At 37.7% G+C, this 24,486-nt stretch overlaps 1 protein-coding gene and 1 long non-coding RNA gene across 6 annotated transcripts in view; both read right to left on the minus strand.

Annotated features, from left to right (window-relative positions):
* Window positions 1-10,362, minus strand: part of si:ch211-214p13.3 (nectin-1) — a 64,076-nt gene extending 53,714 nt beyond the window's left edge. For 3 of the 5 annotated variants that reach the window (XM_038720686.1, XM_038720685.1, XM_038720684.1), the window contains exons 1-4: window positions 10,190-10,361; window positions 5,362-5,703; window positions 4,902-5,204; window positions 2,329-2,422 (exon numbers count right to left, since the gene is read on the minus strand). In XM_038720686.1, coding sequence (XP_038576614.1) covers window positions 2,329-2,422; window positions 4,902-5,204; window positions 5,362-5,703; window positions 10,190-10,301 — 851 coding nt within the window. In that variant the 5' untranslated portion in view covers window positions 10,302-10,361. Of the gene's footprint in view, window positions 1-2,328; window positions 2,423-4,901; window positions 5,205-5,361; window positions 5,704-10,189 lie in introns of all 5 variants that reach the window. The other 2 variants (XM_038720687.1, XM_038720682.1) reach the window with 2 other exon arrangements.
* A 1,268-nt stretch (window positions 10,363-11,630) lies between these two features.
* On the minus strand, window positions 11,631-13,448 carry LOC119903598. The gene is made up of 3 exons (XR_005444546.1): window positions 12,923-13,448; window positions 12,601-12,834; window positions 11,631-12,156 (listed from the first exon to the last, which is right to left on the minus strand). It is a non-coding gene; the product is annotated as an uncharacterized LOC119903598 (long non-coding RNA).
* Between the last annotated feature and the right edge of the window lie 11,038 nt (window positions 13,449-24,486).

The following is a 24,486-nucleotide window of genomic DNA, read 5'->3' on the forward strand; positions in this document are numbered from 1 at the left end:
GCCTTCCTTATTCAAAATCCCTTTTACCTTGTACAAATCTCCCACTTTAACAGCACCAAAGCAGCCCCAGACCATCACATTACCTCCACCATGCTTGACAGATGGCATCAGGCATTCCTTCAGCATCTGTTCACTTGTTCTGCGTCTCACAAATGTTCTTCTGTGTGATCCAAACACCTCAAACTTAGATTCATCTGTCCATAACACTTTTTTCCAATCTTCCTCTGTCCAACGTCTGTAATCTTTTGCCCATCTTAATCTTTTCCTTTTATTGGCCAGTCTCAGATATGGCTTTTTCTTTGCCATTCTGCCTAGAAAGCCAGCATCCCGGAGTCGCCTCTTCACTGTGGACGTCGGGACTGGCGTTTTGCAGGTACCATTTAATGAAGCTGCCCGTTGAGGACCGGTGAGGCGTCTATTTCTCAAACTAGAGACTCTAATGTACTTGTCCTCTTGCTTAGTTGTGCACCCGGGCCTACCACTTTTTGTGCTGTTCTCTGAAGGGAGTAGTACACACCGTTGTAGGAAATCTCCAGTGTCTTGGCAATTTCTTGCATGGAATATCCTTCATTTCTCAGAACAAGAACAGACTGTCCAGTTTCAGAAGAAATTTCTCTTTCTGGCCATTTTGAAAGTATAATCGAACCCACAAATGCTGATGCTCCAGATACTCAACTAGCAAAATAAGGCCAGTTTTATAGCTTCTCTAATCAGCACAACAGTTTTCAGCTGTGCTAACATAATTGCACAATGGTTTTGTAATCAACACAATTAGCTAACACAACATACCATTAGAACACAGGAGTGATGGTTGCTGGAAATGGGCCTCTGTACACCTATGTAGATATTCCATTAAAAATCAGCCGTTTCCAGCTAGAATAGTCATTTACAACAATGTCAAGACTGTATTTCTGATTAATTTAATGTTATCTTCATTGAAGAAAACAGTGCTTTCCTTTCAAAAATAAGTGATAATAATTTCTAAGTGACCCCAAACGGAAGTGGAAACAAGTGTATAAAATATACTGGATTTGTTATGTCTGAGATTGATGATACCCCGCTCTATATTAAGATTAGGACTACTATATATATTTTTTTTCACATAGACATATGAACATATTTGTGTCATATTTAACTGATATCCTATGAAACTTTCATTGTCGTATTCGTAAAGTCACAATTTATTAGCACCAATAATAACAAAAAAATATATATGATTATCAGACAGGTTGTCAAAATGTTCAAAAATAAAAAGAAGGTTGCAGTCCATGCTTCCTGTTTTGGTTGTATACATATCGTTGGTGTTAGTAACATCTGCACTGTAAGTGAATTAGTAAAACCTCATCAGAGGCAGGGTGACATTCTTTTATTGGTAGACCACATGGTGCATGTCTGACTACACTGTGAGCCTACCTTTTTTATTTTTTTTTTAACACTACAGCACTATTGTCTCTTTGCAGACAAGGCTTTTGATGAAGAAATGATTGCATTAGTTATAAACTACTGAAAACATTTTATTAGAATTTTACACATTTTATTTGTAACGGACCTTATCCAATATTCAACATAAATGTCACCTTTGATGTATTGCACCTGTGTTAGCTTACAGCAACTTTTCATTTTCAGCCCCTGGGCAGGTCACAATTAAAACATCCACACAGTGATAGAACAGCACTAAAGAAACTAAACAAGACACACAATGCAAAGTTACACACAGTAGTACATCTCACACACACCAGCAGTTGTATGTCAGACAAATTAAAAGCAAGGAATCAAAAGCAGAGTCAGTGGTTTCAGAGTTTAGTAGCTTTAGCAGTCGTTTTCAATTTGACTTTAAGGATACTGATGTTGTCTGGTAGGGCGTTCCACTTTGTTTAGTGTAGTTTTCACAGAGAAAGCTGAATGCCAAATACAGTGTGATGAAAGTTGTAAAGCGTGGACTGGATATTTACAAAAACCTGAACATGTACGTTCAGACATTCGCCCAAGTTGCCCAGCCAGCTAATGATTAAATACTGACTTCTTCTGGTTGATGACTGTCCAGTGGGCTGCTAATGGGCTAAGTTATCACACTAAGCTTAATAATTATGATTTTCAAAATTTCATCAGAGTAACATAAGATCACTTACGGTGGTTTATTGCAGCTACAACTATAATCCAAAATAAAATTTCAGAACATACAATTTAAATCATTCAGTTTAACTTGGCTAATGACCCAACTCTTCACCATAGTACAAAGCTTGTGAGGACGACAAACCAAACAACGCTTCAAGGTAAAAAATTAATATAGGTTTAGTTTGGATTAGAATTTCATTTTAAATACTGTACCTGCTCCAGGTAATGTTTGCATTTGGGTTGGCTTCAGTCACACATTCAAACAAGCCTTTGGATCTTTCAATAATATTCACTTCGATGGGTGGAACTGCAAGAAACAGGGAAAGTATGAGCTGTAACTGAGAAAATAACAATTACATAATCATAGTGAACACCAACGTTTTGTCCACATCATCCCATTTGTCCCGAAACAGGGACACTTGTATTTAAGGACTTTTGGATTACAGAACTTGATTTGAAAAACTGCATCTCGACACTGCTCAGTATTGGACATTACTGAGGTTTTATTTGTTACTCCTGGTCTTGTTAAAACATGATAAACTCAGATTTCTTAACCGTAATGCATTTGGATGCTTCTAAAAAACTATAGACTGTACATCCACAATCCATTCATTTAAAAAGGAAAAACTTTTAAAAGCATTCACTTCTCAAATATCACAATTCACACAGATCTTAACATTACAGCTGGCAAAAGCTGAACGTATTGACACACAGCAAGGTTACAATAGCTGACAGATAGTTGAAATAGTATCTGGGATTCTTTCACTTCAGACAATAATGTCATTGAATCAGCTTCATATTAAGTCTCACAGAAAAGTTGGGTGGAACAATGGATGACTGGTGTATAGAGTGAGCTGCTGGGGAAGTTCCAGCACAAACAACAGTTCATGATCTACTTGTACATAATCAATCTACTTGTACATAATCAATCTATAGCACAAAACTAAGGCTCCATTCTGAAAATGGTGTGCTCTTTTGCTATGGTTTCAGGGCTGAACATGTTTCCTCAGTGAGCAACAGGCTCAAAATGATTAGCTCATACAGATCGTAACACAGCGTTGATGGTAAGAAGTGGAGTCCTTCTCCTGAAATGTTGTCATTCTGAAATGAAAGACAAATATTTGTCCACTGTAATTAGAAAGCACAGTTTCCATATACCACTCACTCGATTGGAATGTTCTGCTATTGTGGAGGGCAGAGGAAGTGACTCTTAACACGGAGCATATTTTCTAGTATTAAACGCGTAGCCTTTTTAAACCAAATTCATCAGGCTCCAAAAAATCTTCAAAAAAGAAAGCAAAGAATGGCCTTCTCAGCTGGGTGTTCAAGGCACCACCATTTCTGTTATAAATAAATGTTTTGTTTGTTTTTGTTGGGCTGAACTCACTAATGTTCCCACGTCTCTCATCAGCCCTGCAGTCACGTGACCTTCTGCTCATTCACATCATCTGTTCTCACTGTGTCATTCGCTACACAACACTAGATCCTTTGTTACCTTACCGTTTGTCCTAGTTGCCATGTTCCTGTCTGACCTTGTGTTTTTGCTTTCAAGCTTCTGTCACCCAAATCCAGACTTTAACTTTATCCTGGACTTGCCTGTACAGGTAGGCACCTAAGCGCTATTTTTGGTAACTGAACCATGAAAGTCATCCTGCTGCCTCCTTTGTCTGCATTTGGGTCGTTCCCATATTGCCAACTCTTCTGCACCCTATGCCACACTCCCAGGCATGGTTTATCAACATTTATATAATTAAAGACTGTTGCAATTGTGATTTAGATTGCGTACTGGGCAAAAAGACAAAAAAGACAAAGAAGTAGTAGAAGAAACACAACATCTGGACTCAAGGATATAAAGTGGCTCCTGGCTCAACATGCCAAAAGACACAGAAAAACTAACAATCACGCCCCTGGAACAAAGTCTGCTACTGTGTATGAAAGGAATGTCTCCCCATCTGGCAGGCAAGAGAATTTGCCCTTGAGGAAACAAAGCCTGCTTGAGGAAACATGAAGCTACAGTAAGCGAACGAGACGAGAGGGCATAAAAGCAGGGATAATTTCAAAACCTGTTGACAGGGAAAGGAAATCCACAACTACAGTTGTTAAGTAGCCTTAATAGCAGTCAAAAGCAAAGCAAGTGATGATTTTGCAATGTCAGAAGCACATCACATGTTATCAAGATCACATGCAAATCTATGGGGAAACGCAGTCAGAGTTCACAGACTCCCCCACATCACACAAATCTCTGACCTGATGAAGACTCAGTTGAAATTAAAACCATTGGAAGAACATTTTCGAATTCTTCTCTCAACTCTCTTAACCTCCCTTAATTTTTTCTTTGAGGCTTGCTCGTACAAGTTTTCTAAGTAGGATTCTGTCTTACACAAACTAGGTGCCACCTGTTCATGAGATCAGATTACTGTAAAGACCACAGCAGCACAAAGTGGAACAGAATGAGATTGTATGCGTGTCACAGTGATAAATTTTGTGCATCAATCATCATCTCATATGCAATAACAAGAAACCTGTGAAAGAGTCAATTTTTACTGTTGAGATGAGATAGTCTATAAAAACCTTTTTGCCTCACATCTGGAGGTAAAAAGGTGTCCATCAGAGCAATACTGATCAAAATGAGAATCCTAACTTCAAATCTTTTCAGTTCTCTCTCTCCTAGGTCTCTAGTGGATTCACTATGATATGCTAGACAACCATCACTCTCCTGATGACAGTCATTCTTTAAGGCCTTACCTGCAAAAAGGGAGGAACTGATGAAGAACTTGTATACTCACAGTAGACCTGTATTGTGAAGGGCAGGATTTCCTCTTTGGACAGGGCTGAGCTGCTGACGACACACTGGACAATTTGTTGATTGAGTTCTCTGGTAGGTACTCCAAACAGTGAGCTGACTGTGGTCGTCGTATCGTTGGCATGCTTGGTGGAGTTGGTTATGACCCTCACTTTTTCTACCAGAGTGCCAGTGACCCACTTCACCTCTGCTGGAGGCTTGGAAGCAGCAGCCGTACAGGTAACGAGGGAAACTCGTTCATTACCCAAAGTAGGGAGATCATCAGTCAGGTTTATGACTGGAGGCACTAGGAGAGTTACAGCACACACAAAACGTCAACATGCAAGCAAAAGGGTAAAACTGTAAATCAATCTCTCCACCACTTTCTCTCTTTCTTTCTCTCTCTCTCTCTCTCTCTCTCACACACACACACTCCAAAGCGTTTTAAATACAAGCCATTATACCAAGCAAGGTCAGAGGTATTTCCGTCTTGTGATTTCCGCTGGGGAACAAAGTGAAGATGCACGTGTAGGTTCCTTCATCGATCAATGTGACCCTCGATAACTGGAGAGATCCGTTGTTGTTTTTAACGTCCCCAATAAATTTAAATCGATCATCCTGTCCATTGACAAACTGTGGTCCATTTGAATACACGATTGTGAAGAAATTGTCATTCTGAGGTTTTCCTCTGGTCTTCCTCTGCCATGAAATCTGCGTGAGAAGCTCCGTGGTGTCAATGAGAGTACACGGTAAGATTGCAGTCCCACCTTGCACCACGGTCGCGCTTCCTCCAATCACATGCAGAGCTGTAAAGTGCATAAAATCTAATCAGCTTTTCAGATCACAACTCAGAAAGCACAAACACATTAATAAACACACGTGGATGGAAGCATTCACGCTGGGCCTGGGCAGAGGATCTGGAAGCTGGTGTCCTCCTTGCAGAAACACAACAACTACATCTTTTTCTCTCCGCCCACACAAGGCCCGTCTTTAACTCACTGAAATAATGGATTATTAATGGATAATTTTAAGATGCCGGCTTGGTATTTAGTAAAGATGGGAAAAATTGATCTTCAGTTTATCTCATGGTCGCTACATGGCCACTGCCTTTAATATTAGATAAATAAAATAATAATAGTAAACAAATAAAATATTGCTGTTTCTCTCTGGTACCTCCACAAGACTAACAAGGTACAAGTTAAATTTATTTGGCATACAACATGCTACAAAGCAAACAATAAATAAAAAAATTATAAAATTCTATACAGAATAAATAAACTATCTTGCATGGTGCAGTGCTGAGGGTAAATTTGAATTTAAGAGTATCACAGCCTAGGCGAAGAAACTGCTCTGAAGTCTGGTGGTGTGAAAGGAAATACATCTGTTTCTCTTGTCAGATGGCAGCAGGGTGATAAGGTGGTTGCTGGGTGGGTATTGTCTTTTAGTATAATTTGGGCTCTGAGGCCTCACCTCCGAGATATCACTGATGCTCAGTAAATGGGTACCAATAATCTTTTGGGCGGTTTTTAATCACACGCTGCAGTGCCCTTCAGTCATGGGCTGTGCACATCCTATGCCATTTGAGCTCTGTCTGCTCTTGTGCTAAATAATACGTGTGGGCCTCCATTTGTCCAAATTTCTCTTCTTTTCTTACTTCTAATAAACCAGACGACTACTACTACTAATGTTACTTGCTGTTCTTCATTTACTTCGTACGTATTCAACTGTAGCTAACCTAAAATTTAGTTATGCAATTTAATATATTTATGAGAATTGTGAATTATGATTTTTTAAGATTCATAAAATCAAACCAGATTCCCCGTTAAGGGCACCACATATATATACATATGTATGTATGTATGTATATATACATACACACACACACACACACACACACCTCTAGGTAGTTTTAATAATTATACAATTATTACTAGTGATCAGTTAGTTAATGATCACTCAATTATCTTAAATCAGTCAGTCAGTCTCATATCTAAAGGGTCATTTCTCTTGGCATGGACGTAGAAATAGGCAACACACACAGCTCTTGATTATATTACAGTGAATTTATTCTCTAACTAATGTGATAAAAAGATGGTTGGATACAGGGAACATAAACAATTGCTGAACGATTTGCCTGGAGGTTCGATTGCGGGAGGCATTTGACTCATACGGCATAGAAGAGCTAATGAAAGTAAACTAATGCTATGATTTTAGGAGTTAAAAGGGAAATATCTGATCACAGAACGTGTGTTAAGTATTACTGCTTGTCGACAGCCTGCTTTTGGCCTGTTGCACGGGTCCCACTAGCTGCCGATCCTGGCTTTTTGCTAGGGATTCTCCGGGGTTCTCCGTGTCTGATTGAAAACGCCTCCTCTGTTTGGCAATTCAGCTGTTTTCAGGTTTCCTTCATTGTAGCTGGCAAGACCACGTGGCTTGGTCTGACCTCAGTGAAGTTGGCTCGATGAAAAAGGCTTAAAATGGAACTTGGTCGTTCTTGAATTAGTCCAGTGTAACGGACTGATAACTTTAACAAACAAAAGAATTACAGAAAATAAAACAAACTGAAGGCAGATCGATGTCGCGGCACTTCAGGTGTGTAGCTTCAGGCGAACAAAAGGGCGGTTTCGCTGGCCGAGTCTGAGGGCGCTGCCTGGCGAGGCACGCCGCACGCGTGCCGAAGCGTCCAGCGAGCAGAACAGAGTGGAAGAGAGCCAACAGCGAAGAGAAGAGCCCTTACCGAGGTCGCGTGTCGCTCTTTTGTTGCCTGGGGCGTGGTTCCCCAGGGGGCGTCTCAGGTTTCCCATGGGACTGCCTTTCTAAACTTAATGTCTAAAAAGAAATCTATTTGCACGTCTTATAATCAAATATTTCCCACAATCGAACCTCAATGGTCAAACGGTTTTACTGTTCTAAGCATTTGCCAATGGCTGGTTCGTGTCCCTTTGTCAGTTTAACAGTCAGGCCCCGCGTTATCAGCTTCGGAATCAAAAAGGTGCCAGTTTTATGGTCGGGCTAGCACTTAGAGAAAACAACTTTGACCCCTCCCCTTCTTCTCTGGGGAGGAGAAAGGAATTTAGAGTAGCTCCAAATTTATTCAATATAAAAATGCACAAATCCACACCGTTGTTCACTACACAACAGTGATAACATGCTCTGTAGAGCTGTTTGTCCTTTTAGGCTACTGTAGCAACGTGGTGGTGCAATAAAAATAAAAACCTAACGGTTCATTATGTAAGGTCTTTATACACCACTGAAAACATAGTTCTGCGTATTATGTTGCATTTCTGCCAATAGGTCCTCCCACACAGTACACACTGAACCTTTAAGAAATATATCCGTTTCTCTGGCTTTATTCACTAGCATGGAGATTTTCTGTGCACCACTCTGCAAGAATATCGATTTCCTCCTGATATGAAGTCTCATCGTTGTTTGAATTCCAGCCAATGATGGTTTTGTTGTCCGCAAACTTCTCAACAGTTGTGTCCATCACTGGGGATGCAGTCGTGGATGTACAGCAGGGGTTGGCAAAGAAGTCTGACATCGGGCCAACTTTTTTTCAAGCCGTTACATGGCGGGCCAGAACATTATTTCAGTCAAATTATTTCAAACCCTTGGACAAACCTCCTCATGTGCACGTTTAGCTCAGTCGGTAGAGTACGGGACTCCTGTTGGAGGAGTTGTATGATCGACCCCAAAGTCCACCAGACTTTTTTTTTCTCCCTTCACAGATTGATTAGCCTATAAAGACACTTTTTCACATGATCGCAATAAAGCATACGTGCTGCAGTGTGTGTGCGTCCCGGCGTTTGATGCGCATTCATAAACCTATGTACATTAATTTTCATTTCCCTGAGGAAATTCAGGGGAATCCAATTACATGTTTACTGACAGCTTTTACAGAGGTGTGTCAGAAAACAGACTGTGAGTCAAAGTAAACAGCAACATGCACAGTACAAGTGTAGGCAGATAAGTGTTATTTGCACAGTACTGAATATTTTAAGAAAAATACCATGTCAAAAACTCTGTCAGTAGCTCCTGTGTCTGCTTTGCATGATTTAAAAGAACCAATCAGAGAGCCAAGCTGAGCGTATGTGTCATAGTTTCTAAAGTCGTCCGTTTCTGCCCGTCTTCACTAAAACGCCCTCCAAAGTTTTAAAACGAAAAATGATGTCAGCTGCGTTTTCAAACCTCTCTGTCTTAGGTCGGTGTTTTCGCCGTTTTAGTTTGGACGGGAGGTACAAACGTTAGCAAAAGGTCTCAGTTTTAAAACCAAAATGCAGAGGTGTGGGTGGGACCTCAGTTTCATGGGGGAGATTATGGGTTTTTCTAATGTAGGTGTAGTGGAGATTAATCCTCTCTGAATGTTGGTTCTGAAAGCAAACTTGTGAGGGTCCAGGGTGGCTGGGATGTTGTTCTTTATATGCTAAAGAATCTCTTTCTCAAAGCACTTTATCAGGTACATTTTAGATACAAACATTTTGGCCATAAGAAAACAAAACATCACAATCTAACCTCTGTCCAGCATCATACCATACACAAAGACTTAACTAACATACTCATTTTGACACCCCAAAGTGAGTACTGACCTCAGCCTCGCCACATCTATGAAAACTGAATTGAGTTTTGATGCCTCTTCTCTTAATGTATGTGATTCAATGTTTTTATCCAAGAGAAATACACCATACAAAACCTCATAGGTCTACATTTGCACCAGTTTAACCAAAATCACTTATACTTTATACCAATGTAACTTGGAATCTTTGATGCAAACAGAACTGTACAGCCGAAAGTGATTGTATACCTTCTCACTTATTAGTCATAAAAAAACAAATGGAACATCACAAATAATTTCCAAAAAATATTTTTTACTTTTAGGGACTGTGAATTTGGTACACTTTATGTAAAAAGACCTTAAATGAAAAAGTGATGTGATTTGGGGGACAGTACACTGTATGAGAGTGAAGTTATTGAAAAGGCCTACTTTTAACGTTATCCTCCTAAAATATAATTACTAAAACCGTTGTGACACTAAAGCCTGTGAGCCATCAGATGTGTTGCCCCTTCTATGCGGCCCTTAGCACTCATGTAATGATCTTTGTCCAGATCTTCTTTTTCGAGAATAAAGTTGTAGTTAGTTGTCTGCTTTACTATAAGACAACCCCACCACCACCCCAGCTTTGCTTAGCCTACTTCCATGAGATTCTATTGTGACTATAAATTAGACGCAATACAAGTGTTCTCCTAACGTTAGCCTATAGGCCAAATAAATTTAAAACAAATAAAGAATTTCACCTTGTACAACAGTGCTCTGGATCAGCGTCGACACAAAAACAAGCACGACGTTAGTGGTACTCCTGGAGAAACATATTGTCCATAAAATACGCAGCTTTTCTCTTAAGTCCATTGTTTACCTTTTTATAGTCCAACAGTCTACAGTTTAACTAAGCTTGCTGCTTCCTCTCCCTACCCTCTCTTATGGCAAGCCATTAGTGCCAAAAAACGTCACTCTTGTAGCATGTTTTGCTAACAAAACGGCGTTTAAAATGGAGTTTTGTTTATAAAAACACCGCGAAAAACGCCGTTTTATTTTGACACGCCGTAAAAAGCGGCATTTAGCGTAAAAACCGGAGTTTTCTAAAATGATAATGAGCTCCGCCTGTGGATTTTACAGCCACTAAATTTGAACTGTTGTCACCCAATCAGTACAGAAGAAGAACAGACCACACTAATTCAGCACTGATCTACTTTACTGTGATCGTAGCCACCCAAAGGCAGAAAGTAACCACAGACAAGCATGAAAAACTCAACACAAAAGTCCCAGACTGATCAAGTAAATTGACTACATTTACTAAAAAGTTTTAGCTACTCTAGGTTATAGCTTGTAACATCTATTGATTGATGATTTGAGATCAAATTTGACATAAATAATTAATTTGCATTTTATTTATCATCACTGTCAGATTAAAGTATCTCCTAAAATAGAACATACAAACACAAAGAAAGTAAGAAATCACCGTAAGTGGAACAACTATCTTTACATGGTCATCAGTGAACAGTTTAAGCCTCAATTGTCTTTTTATGACCCCTTCAGTCGGTGTAGTATTGATAGCGAGCCTACCCTTGTTTCTACAAAGCTTTGTTTTACCATGTCATCCTAAATCCAGGCCAAAGGCAACCTGACATAAACGTGTGTTTCAGTCAATTCAGGGAAAACACAGCTTGTCATTTGTTCCCTGGCTGGAAACTTTTTATTTATTTATCCAAAGCTATCCTTCCGGACTCCTGCGATAATATTTATGTTACCCGAAAACACTACACTATACAAGTTGCTACAAAAACTTACCTTATTCCATATTTATATATTTCCACATTTATTTATGTTGACTGTATGTTTGTCTACATGTAGCACCTTATCACCACAGCAAATTCCTCGTATGTGTAAAACACTACTTGACAATAAAGCTCCTTCTGATTCTGAAAAGGCATCTGCAGGCTATTAAGATACTTGGTTTAAAAAAACGCTGCACTGCTTTCCTCCGAAATGGACATATTTGAGAAAGGTTACCTGAACTCTTTGTGAAAGCATACCTTCTGATGATACCTAAGCTAAATAATAAGATGCATGTTTTGAAATCATGTTAATCATCAATAAGCTAATCAATAAGATAATCAATAAGTATAATAATCTTTACATTGTGAATAATATTGGCTGATAATGACAAAATGAAATCGGTTTAATCAGTAAAGGTTGAAATTTATTTTACTGTGTAAACCACACAACATTCAAAATTTCATCCCAAAGTTCATCCCAAATTATATAAAATTTTATTATAACATAATTATGAACAACCAGGATAAAGAATCTGTCAGACTATTTGTGAGAGACAATTGATTGGAGTCTTTACTACTACTAGATATTTGACTTAATACTTTGAACAATTAGGAATTATATTAAAACCATTAAAACCAGTAAAAGGTATTAAAAATAATGCAAAAATATAATATAAATATTATAATTACTCATTTTAATGAACAACTGTAACCAATATAGCCTATGTACATCAGTGTGTGTGCGTCTGCGTGAGGCTCCAGCTGGTGATGGGCATCACTTGTGGTCCAGTCCATCTGTCAGGATGAGTAGAAGTTCTTGGGGCTGTTTGAACTTCAGCTCTTCAACTGGCTGGCTGGATGTGCACAGTGGGGCTGCTGTGGTGATACTCTTCTTTTAAGAGATGGGGACAGATAGGCTTCCCAGTCATCTGAGTGGTTCCATCCACGTTGTATGTGTGGATGGAATAATTTAAAAGGGAAAATAGGGACAGAAGTTTAATAGATTACAAAGTATGTCTTTCACAGTGGTGGAAAAAGTAGTCAGAACTTTAACTTAGGTAAATGTTCCAACACCACACTGTAGAGATATTCTGTATGTCAAAAGTCCTACATTCAAATTTTAAGATGAAAAGTAAAGCTAATTCTAACTACTTTATATTTTGCTGTGTGGCTTTATCTGTGAAAATACATCATACTCTAGTTTCTGAATATGTTTTTAATATATAATCTGCAGAGTAACTAGTCACTAAAGCCATCAAAATAAATGTAGTGGAGTAGTAATTGGGCACATGTACTTGGGTACATTTCACAACTGATTTCTATTGACATAGAAGGCAATATTTGTGCAAGAATGTATATGTCTGATAAAATACCTGATTGTTTGGAGGTCATGCAAGGTTGGATCCCCAGCTTTTCCCCAGTTCCCCATCTGGCTGAAGTCCTTGAAGATACGTACCTCACACGGTATGGCCTGGAATTGGAGTGAGCGCCAACAAGGTCTTCTCATCTGCATCTACTTTGTCCTTCTGCTTCGCAGCCTTTGTGTCCCATGAAGCTGCTTCGATGTTTCCAGGCTTGAATGAACAGTAGGCATCGCACTGGTCTTTCTTTAAGTGAAAGGGAGATATATTTAAGTCACTGAAAATGTTTGACAAAACTTACATTAACAGAGGCTGTTTGCAAGAGGGCTTATACTCAGTGTGCAGGTGACTGATGGACTTGAATACAAGCTCCAGGTACACCTTTCGATGAAGAGGACCTACAGAAGTGCCATTGAACTTTCCAAAGGTCCAGAAGGAAGATCTTACGGACGGAAAGCACTGTGGCCTCACAGCAAGAAGGTCTCCTTTTCTAACCCGTCATCCCAGGCCTTTCTGTGTGGAGAATGCATGTTCTCCCTGTGTCTGTGTGGTTTTCCTCCTTCCTGTGTGGGCACTCCAGTTTTCCACACCATCAAAAACATCTTAGATTAGGTTCTTGAGGCAATGAGTGTTAAATGCAGAGAATTCATTTCACGTGTATGTGACAATAAAGTACCTTTTCCTTCCGTTCTTGTCCTCAGTCTTCTCATGACTTTCTCCTCTTCTTCCTGCCCACTTAAAAAAACACCACTGCTTTATGCCTAATGTTGACAGGAACAAGCGTTGGCACGCTCAGATTCTTCTCCAATCCACTACAAGGTGACAAATAATGGATGCTGACCTCCTGGATTCATCTGCTTCTGTCCGCTGCCGCTTTACACTGCTCCCCTCCACCACAGACTTCACAATCATTTCTCCAGTCCAAATTCCCCCAGAAATACTTAGAAATCTTGTTCTTATGATGTGTCTTCTGCTTTTCTGCAGTAGAGTTTAGTGAACCTTTGGCAGGTTGCAGACTGGCATGGTATCCCCATTTGTCTTGCCTCCTTCAATCCAGGCTCCTCATTCTCCTACTTTTCTGGACGTTCACGTTCCAGGTCTCTGGATTTCCCCGTCTTCCATGACCTTCCTGGACGAGCCTCATCGGTTGAAGAGTCCTCCTCAATTCCTTCTCCTTGTGAATAAAAGAAAACAACAGAAATTCTGTAAATGTTGTCCTCATAGTGTGTCTTAGTGTGGTGTTGTGTCTGTCTGTGCAAAAAGAGTTTGTGCTAAACAGTAGCAAGCAAACTAGAAAACATGCAGCATTCACTGCATTAAATACATCTTACACACACTTCTACGTGTGCATCAGTTTGTCTGTGTTGAAAGGTTTTACTACTTCTCACATTATTCTGATCTGATCTGAGCTACATTTGTTTGTGTGAAAAGGTTTTATACAATATGTTTTCAGTTGTTTGTATAGTTGTCATTGGTATAAAACCTCCAGAGGGGCCAAGTGTGTGCACAACCAGTCAAAAGTACTCAAGTGAAAGACAAAAAATATCACTGCAGGACACAAAGGACAAAGCTCTGCACACCGTCTCAACAACTCCAAATAAAACTATTATAGGCAATGTTTTGAGATCAGATCAAGCCATTGCTTTCACAAAGAGTTATTATTTGGAGTCCAATGGTGTGCAGACATTTTTCCTGAATTATTTTAATGCCTACATTCAGTTACATTTTTTGAAAAAAGATTTTATCATAATTGTTTTGGAAGTTCTACCTGAGATCTGTTAATTGACCACTGTTTGGCAGGTTCTTGTCATGTACTGACCATAAAGAAAAGTTTAAAACCAAAATAAACTATATGTTTTTTTTCAACTTTCAATCAGAAGCAAAGGTCAGCTTTTAAACTTGATAGAAATAAGAATTTGACATTTTTCATGATAATTATTGATGCTGAAATATATTAGACTTTTTTTAAATTATAACATTTTTGGCCCTAGCTGATTCTTTCTGAAATACGGAAGAAATAAAATCAAACCTAAAAGTCTTAAACATCTGTTTTTGATTGAGGAAACCAAATATAGATCTTTGAAGCACGGTGGACTGTCCAATCATATTTTACATTGATCCACAAATCTTTCAAACCCTATACTTGCTACATCAGCATTGAGTTGTAAAGAACAAGTTTACGGACAGACGAGAATGACTCTGAACTAGTACAAACTTGATAAAGTTGTCAAACAATCATCTTAAAACTATACTTTACCTTAGCAACGGTATCTTCCACGGCGAAAGCTATTTGCTGTTGCTTCTGCTATTCTTTTATTGGCGGTTGGCAAGCCAGCTTATATGTCTTACAGGCCCCAGGCACAGGGCATGTGGAAAGGTAATAAACCTGTAAAACAGGAGAAATGATGAAGCAGAGGAAACAAAGTCTCTTTTTGCACATCACTCAGAAATAGTCAACTAAGTAACCAAATTACATAAAGTGAATAAAATTTATCTAGCACACACATCAATTCATACACAAACATGACAATCATTTTCCTCATTAAAAGGGAATTTAAAACTCTCCTAGCCTACAGGGAATGTAAACCTTCGATATATTAACAAAAGAATATAATACTTAAATATATTAACAGGGAATTTAAACCTTTTATATTAACAGGGATAAACCTCTCATAGTTCTTACTGACAGAACCGTTCACTGTCCTCAATTTGATAAACGTTCCTGGCAAGATAGTGACATTTTCTAGCATTTAATTGGTATGGATGACCTCAAACCAACACGAAACATATTTTTCTAAACAAAATACAAATAATATACTTCATATGTGCCCAGCAGCCGTAAACATTAATGGTGGACATTGAGGATCGGGAGTGCTACCTAACGTCTATGTTTTGTCCTTAAACATGGCACAGTGTAAGAAACCTATGAACAAACTGCAAAGTTAATACTAAAAACTACTTAAACAAAAGAGATAACGATTGCTATGCTTATTTATCTGTGTTGTGCTTTTGTACACCGTACTGACCTGTAAAACAGGAGGACTGATGAAGCTACAGTTGCTCTCGACGGTCTTGCCAGAATGGCCAGATATCGACTGCATCAAAACAGTCATCAACCCCTACTGTCTGCAGTGGAGTACATATTTTTCAATGTAAAAGCCTTATAGGACTTGGTCGACTCAACATTACATTTACATGCACAGTGCTACAAAACAGATAGTGTTAAATTAAACCAAAAATGTGACCATACATTTTGTGTTAATTTAATTTATTTATCTATCTCTTATTCCACAATATATCTTGCATGCTGTTTTCCCCATTATCATCCCCCATCCCAATTCACTCAAATAAAAATAATAAATCATAATGTACAAAATTAATTCTGGCTGTTAAGGAGAACTAACCATTTGTGAGACCTATGTAATCTTGACTTCAGCTATGTGACTATACCCATATGGATAGACTCACAAAGTGGGGGTGCTGTCAAATATGGTCAAACTTGATTTTCATCCATTTAACAATTAGATATTTAATATTGTATTACACAAATGTGAGCACCTGTGTGCACTCAGTACAGTATTTGCAACCAATTATATGAAATACAATAATATTTCTGAAACTACAATTCCTTCTAGCAGCGCCATGCAGCTTGATACAAATTAGCATCATATTGGTAGTTCTTTTGGTTTGAATAGTATGGCTGTGAATAGGGTCATAAAAATATTGAATATATTAAATATCTTGTACAGCCGTACACGTACTTAAACTATATCAACATGGTCTATGTTAAGAAAACTGTCAGCACACACTTATAGTTCTTCTCGTTTGCAAAAACAGGGTTGGGAAACCACATATCAACACAATATATAAAGCTTTTACTGCAGGTGAAGCATAAATTACACTACATTAAGGTGGTTTATTTGAAATAAGCATACATGTGCTGATATATTAGGGCTATATTTCATCAAATACACTGAACAAAATTATAAAGGCAACACTTTTGTTTTTGCTAAGACTTTCTCTACGTACACAAAAGGCCTATTTCTCTCAAATATTGTTCACAAATCTGTCAAAATCTGTGTTGGTAAGCACTTCTCCTTTGCTGAGATAATCCATCCACCTCACAGGTGTGGCATATCAAGATGTTGATAAGGCAGCATGGGGACTGCACAGGTGTGCCTTAGGCTGGCCACAACAAAAGGCCACTTACAGTCAGTGACATACAACCTTAAATTTAAACAGCTAGCCTTATTATTAAACTGAAGCCATCTGTCAATCTTTCGTTGTCTCTGTGTTAATAAGCAGCTAGCAATCTGTAATACTGAAACAGACAAAGAAAGATACAGTCTTTAAAAACAGACAAAACATAATAACACTGTAATCACAAACAGTTGTACTAGCTCATAACTAATGAGGTCATTACAGTCAAATGGCCTTATGCAGTTGACTAAACTATAAAGTATTGAGCTCTGTTGAGATTTATGCCACTTTAATTGAATAGGGCTCAAAATTTGATAGCTAATTTCTGTGGAACACTCAAAAAGTTTAGGAACCATACAGTTGTGTCATGACGTTATTGACGTCATGACGTTTGGTGGGTGGGTCTTATTTCTGCCTCAGCAAAGCTGAATCAGCCATCTTGAATTTGACTTCATGCAGTGAAGTTATCATGGAAGTTTTGGAAAGCCCCGCAGTTTAATTTGTTTTTATTTGTTTGCAATGCGCACTTTTATCCCCTCGCTTCAAACCACCACCTCAGTTTTTTTCATCATCATTATTGGCCGGCCTTTTTTTCAGCGCCGTCTTATTATCAGCCCTGATTTGGTAAGTAACTCTAACGTTTTTGTTTTGTTGTTTTTTTAATTGAATTTCGATAAATATTCTTACATTTGGAACTGGGAATACATGTGTACAATGTGCACAGTGAATATTTGTTGTAAATAGTTTACAAATCCAAGTAATTGTAACTTTAGAAGTTGTTGAATCTGACTTACAACAGTGTAAAGTTATCAGCAGGTTTCCTGGAAGAACTACATTTCCCATAATGCATGTTTTCCCGGGAGATGATGTGGGGGAACGACCATGAGTTTGAACTGTCTCGTGGAGTCCGAACCGTTCTTTATGTCTATGGTCCGAAAGCATAACGTTAACTTATCCCTGCTTCCCGGTTTCTGCCGGTTGTTGTTTTCGCTGTTCGCTGGTAATGCATGTGAGTAACGTTATACTTATTTCAATAAGTGTCCGCGTTACATAGTCAGTATTTTAAGTTGTCGAGCTGTGTCTTTGTGTGCAGCGTGAATCTAACAATGCTAAACAACATAATGTGAGTGTGTTATCATGATGCTAACAAGGTCTATGTGTGTATTTTATTGTAGGCTCAAATGTGTGGTTGTGAGATCATCACCTAGAAATCCTTTTTAAAAGTTCAGGTAGGATGTATTATGAAATAGTGTTATTAACAATTGGTTTTATTTTATGTGTCATTTCTTTAAATGTTTTCATCTCAACTGTGGGGTCCACAGTTGATCACTTGAACCCTTTATTAATACTTTGTTAAAAAAAACAAAAAAACATCAACAACAGAAATAGCATAAGCACACAACTTTGATGTTGTGCTTGTTAATAACTAACTTGCTCATCTTTTAACCTTTTCATTTTACTATAATTACTGTAGCCTACAATTAATGTTTTTCATAGATTTGGAAACTTTTTTTTATCTGTAAATTCACTTTTTAAAATTTAATTTATCATTATGTATTATTTTAAAAATGTTTTTTTTGAACATTAACTAATCATCTTTGTGTGCATGTTGTGTATAGATATTGGACTTCAAAGAGTGCTACAGAGAGTCAGCGTTTCACCATCAGACAGTTGCCAATAGGTGAGTTTTGTAAATTGTTTACTTTGTTAACTTTACATGATTCAGAAACAGATTATTTATAGATTATATTCAGACAACTATAAGAAACCATAGTGTGAATTGCCTGGACTGTGCCCTGAGGTTAAGTGATTATTCCATGAACAACATTGTCATCTCATCAGAGATTGACATCTTGACAAGATGTATTCTATCAGAAAGAGGTACCTTTAAAAGATACTTTCAGATTCAATTTGAAGATGTCCAAATAAATATTGTTTTCGTGAAATTTTATTAATTTTTTTCCTTTGTGTGTTATTAAAGTTTAAATGGCTCCACATTCTAATAGTTTATTGCTGTTGAGGATGGATAATACTTAGAATCTTATATAATTTTATCATGAATCCCTTGTGAGTTTTTATCATAATGTTTACTGAAAAAATGTGAGACGGAGACCCAAAATACTGAATCTACCCTCTGTAGCAATGACCACTATCAGAATATAGAACTATTAACACTTATTTCCTTTTATTTTAATTCATGACAAGCACTTTGTGACTGATCTCCTTTGATTCTCGTGCCTTTTAAAAAGCACATTGTTGAATAAAAAAAGTTGCTAAATTGTCACTGTGGTGTCACTTTCATCTTTTCTGACATTAGCTGATTATAATTGTGTGTAGAATAAATTAAGTGCATATCCCACTTTGAGTAGAAAATTATAGGAAATTTAGTGCATTTCCTACATTATGAGTTTAAGAATATGAAATTTTTTGAGTCCATTTCCAACATTTTATGATTTGAAGACTATTGATATTTTTAAGTGAATTACTCACTCATTTTAAGTTGAGGAATATCAATATTTATAAGATAACATTGAGATAATTTAAGGCAACAGTAAATATAATTTTTAATTTAAGTAAACTTAAAACTTTTAAAAATATCACTTAAATATTTTTGTGTAATCTGTTACAAAATAATTTTTGAGTTCTGTGAACTTATTCGGGTTTACAGTGAAGGCATTATTTTCTCAAGGAACAACAAGTAGACACAAACGTGGTCGTTTTTTGTTTTATTTGTTCATTTTTTAGTAAAATATCTGAAAGCCCCAGAGCTGCAGGTGATGCTAATTCTAATGTCTTAAAACTGCAAAGGGAAATAAAATGTATACACCTCTGCAGATTTGTTTTGGAAGTGTTTTGTTTTGACACAGATGGGGTAACAGTCGATTGTGAAAGGTGAGAGATTTTAACAGTAATAGTGCTACTGAAAGAGTAGCTAGAGGGCAGGTGAACATCATATGGCTTCAAACTCAGTGATTAGCTAGTACTAGCCTAACTTACTCTTTGATCTGAACACCAGTCCGAGCCATAATGCATCTGAAGGGGGTAGAGTGACCTCTACTGGTTAAGCTCCCACATAGCAAGAATAAATGTGTTACAAAACAAAAAGATTACAAAATAATAACAGCAATATATAAATGCTACCCTAAGCTTCAAGTCACACCAGTTAACTCATCTAAAGTTACAGGTCTTACAAATGGTTAGTTCTCCCTAACAGCCAGAGTAATTTCTGTATTTTTCATTAGTTATTTTTATTTCAGTTAAGGGGGGATGGGGTTGATAATGGGGGAAACAGCAAGCAAGAAATATTGTGGCATAAGAGTTAGATAAATAAATTAAGTTTATATTCATTTGTAAAAAAACATCCATACTCCAGTTTAGTTTGGTTTAATTTAACATACGATTCAAAAGTTTTATTACATTATGTATTGAACAAGTATCTCCACTGGATTTGAAGTGTCCGTCAAACCATGTATCTCCCACTACAGAATGTATGCACCTCCCTCCCTTTGTTTGAGATGGCGTCAACAGAATCTCTACAGTGTGTTGGAACATTTACCTAAGTTAAAGGTCTGACTACTTTTTCCACCACTGTGGAAGACATATTTTGTAATCTATTAAAATTCTGTCCCTCTTTTCCCTTTTAAATTCTTCCATCCACATGCATGTAAATGTAATGTTGAGTCGACCAAGTCCTATAAGGCTTTTACATTGAAAAATATGTACTCCACTGCAGACAGTAGGGGTTGATGACTGTTTTGATGCAGTCGATATCTGGCCATTCTGGCAAGACCGTCGAGAGCAACTGTAGCTTCATCAGTCCTCCTGTTTTACAGGTCAGTACGGTGTACAAAATCACAACACAGATAAATAAGCATAGCAATCGTTATCTCTTGTGTTTAAGTTGTTTTGTTCATAGGTTTCTTACACTGTACTATGTTAAAGGACAAAACATAGACGTTAGGTAGCACTCCCGATCCACGGTCAATGTCCACCACTAATGTTTAGGGCTGCTGGGCGCTTAGTTTCACATATGAAGTATATTATTTGTATTTTGTTTAGAAAAATATGTTTCGTGTTGGTTTGAGGTCATCCATACCAATTAAATGCTAGAAAATGTCACTATCTTGCCAGGAACGTTTATCAAATTGAGGACAGTGAACGGTTCTGTCAGTAAGAACTATGAGAGGTTTATCCCTGTTAATATAAAAGGTTTAAATTCCCTGTTAATATATTTAAGTATTATATTCTTTTGTTAATATATCGAAGGTTTACATTCCCTGTAGGCTAGGAGAGTTTTAAATTCCCTTTTAATGAGGAAAATGATTGTCATGTTTGTGTATGAATTGATGTGTGTGCTAGATAAATTTTATTCACTTTATAGACAAAGGTGGGAGGGTTTTGAAGATGGTGGCAGTCCCTGTGAGCTGTGAAACACTGCTGCAGTTTAACAACAAATATCTGGTATTACAGATGTCTGCAGGTCTGTTTTTTGCCAGATTTATTGCAGTTATAATATTATTGTTGTTTCACATGCTAAACTACTCTGTTTGGACAGCTCACAAACGTCAACACTGGCACTCTTTAACAACTAGCGCTAACGTCAAAGCTCAACGTGAATCCGGCGAAAAGCCTTTACTACACCAGCTGAATTGGGTGCTTCGCTGTGTTGTTGCTGCGGTGTGCCTGTGTGGCATAACAACTGTCTCTGGTGATGTCTAAGGCCCTGGCCATCGTGTGTGCTTCGGTAGAGCGGCTGAGCCTGAGTTGGGGTGCTTGGCCTGGAAATGTGGCCGCGGCGGTGAGAAGTACCAGACCTGGGAGTTTGCTGGCCCGGTGCACAAGGTCTTGCGGTCATGGTATTGCGTGTCCAGGGCCGTGTCAGATGTGCTCCGTCCTGCTGCTTCTATGGATGGCGGGGGATCTGCGATCGGTCCAGACGGGTTTGGGTGTATGCCCAGTTATCAACACCTAGGAGTCGTGTCTGGAGAGCCGTTTGGCCAGCCTTGCATTGCTCCAGCTCTGCGGAACCCTTCCATGTATATTGGATCGGAGGATCATACAAGTTTTCCCCCTCCTGTTAACATCATTTCTCAGTTTGAACGGACAATCATCTCTACCCGCGTTATCATCTTCCACTGGTGGGTAAATTACTTTAATTTTAAACCTATAGGCACAAGAGACGCTACGGTAAATAAGCGCCGACAGTCCTTATCAAGACTCTTGCTCTCTGCTCTTTTAATGATTGGAAATATTGAACTTAACCCTGGTCCTGAAAAAATTACCTTTATGTCCACTTTTCTATATTTCCTGGGATTTTATACTCATGTTTTAAATAACACTCTGGGCCTGGGTTTACATGCAGGTGTCCCTCACATGGACCTATCTCAATTGCTGTGTATTCCGACAACAACCTATTGACACAACGACAATACCTCAGTTGCTATTTAAATCTCCTCCTGTTATTCCAGTCTCTAATTCTAAACCTGTTAAAGCACAAAAAAGACCCTCGTGTCTAAGGAAAAGTCCAGTTACTTTATGCCAGCTTGGTAGAATCAGAGGTTTTAAAATCTGTCATTTAAACATGAGAAGCCTCGTTCCAAAATTGGATGAATTTAAAATCATGCTTGCTCAAACGGCTCATGTTATGGCAATATCTGAATCATGGCTGTCCCCTACTATATCTGATTCCTTTCTCTCGATTGAAGATTATTCATTGTATCGCAGAGACATGACTGATAGAATTGGTGGCGGTGTTGCTCTTTATGTAAATAATAAATATGCAAATTCTGTAGTAAAACTTTCAACAATTTCTGAGTCACTTCAATTAGTTGTTCACTTTACAAATCAACTCTCAGTTACTATTATTGTCACATACAAGCCTCCAAATGTCTGTCCAACTGCATATTTACTGCAGCTTTCTGACTTAATACAATCTGTAAAAACTAAGGAGCTTGTTATTCTAGGTGACATTAATTTGAATTGGATCGATAATTCATCTAAACTTTTGAAAGCAACTGCCATAAAACAAGGTCTTCTTCAATTAATCAAAGATCCCACCAGATTTGGCAAAACACGAAATTCTATTTTGGACCTCATCTTCACTAATCAACCTTCTAAGTATAGTATATCTGGAGTGATAAATACAGCAGTTTCAGATCATTCACTAATATATGCCATTAGAAAATGTCTTAAACAGCCAAAATCTCATAAAAATAGTTACATTAAAAAAGTACCAAATTCAAAATTGTCCCAGTTTAATGCTGAATTTGCTGATGCTGATTGGAGTAATGAGATGTCTTTGCAAGATCCTGATCATGTTTTGTCAAATTTCCATAAAAGAGTGGAGACAATACGTCAAAAATGTACTACTACTTGTAAAATATATATCAGGCAAAATACAATACCTTGGGTAACTCCTGACATTATGCAGCTTTTAAAAAAGAAGGCCACCTATTTGAAAGCATACAGATCATTAAAAACACCTGAGGCTAAGCTTATTTTCACACAGTTCAGAAATAAGTGCAATTTTGAATTATTCAAAGCAAAACAGCTATATTTTGAAAATCAAATAAACCGAACTGTTTCCAACCCAAGAACATTATGGAAAACAATTAAATCTATAACTGGTGAAAATAAATTAAAAAATAATGACAGTTTACAACTATCCATAAATGGTACTCTTCTCACCGATCATGATAAAATTGCTAATTCTTTAAACGAGTATTTTGTTGCATCTGTTCAGGAGTTATCTTCTGGATTTATTGTTCCTCAGTTTCTCCCATCAGTACCAGCGGCATCTCAGCAATTCTCCTTTTCTGAAATTGCACAAAACGATATAACTAACATTTTGGGTTCTTTGAATGCTTCTCATGCTTGTGATACAAATAATTTAAATATGATTTTTCTTAAAACTCACGCTAGTACACTTATTCCGCTTTTCCATCATTTAGTTAATCTGTGTATCAGGCAATCAGTATTTCCTGCCATGTGGAAAACAGCCCAAATCACCCCGATTCTTAAGTCTGATGATCCAACTAATATCTCCAATTACCGCCCAATTGCAATTCTCCCAACTGTTTCTAAGTTACTTGAAAAAACATTATATAATCAATTAATTAATCACCTTGAATACAATAACCTGCTCAGTGATTGTCAGCATGGCTTTCAACCATTGCGGTCAACTATGTCGGCTTTGCTGCTTTTTACTGAGCAGATACGGGCGTCTTTAAATAAAGGTCAGGTTACTGGAGTCATATACATAGACTTTCAAAAAGCTTTCGATACAGTTAACCATCAAATTTTGTTAAATAAACTTCTTTCTTTTCATCTGTCCTCTTCTGCAATAGATATGTTTAAATCATATTTAAGTGACAGATCTCAGACTGTAAGAATCGGCTCAGTAACATCACAGTCATGAGTGTGTTCTATGGGAGTTCCACAGGGCAGCATCTTAGGTCCTTTACTTTTCCTTATGTACATTAATGATCTTCCTAATGTGTTTGCTGTTTCTAGTACTTTGTTATATGCTGATGACACTGTCATTTTTTTGTCTGGCTCAGATATTGATACAATTAATTACAAACTTAACTCAGACCTACAGCATTTACATGATTGGCTCCAGGATAACCATTTAACACTTAATACTAAGAAAACAGAATGTATGTATTTTTATTCATCTAGGAAACAACTGTCTATATA

This window comes from Micropterus salmoides, unplaced genomic scaffold (genome assembly GCF_014851395.1).
Source record: "Micropterus salmoides isolate LMB-PRFRI ecotype aquatic unplaced genomic scaffold, ASM1485139v1 Ms_hic_scaffold_15, whole genome shotgun sequence".
Taxonomy (NCBI): Eukaryota; Metazoa; Chordata; class Actinopteri; order Centrarchiformes; family Centrarchidae; genus Micropterus; species Micropterus salmoides.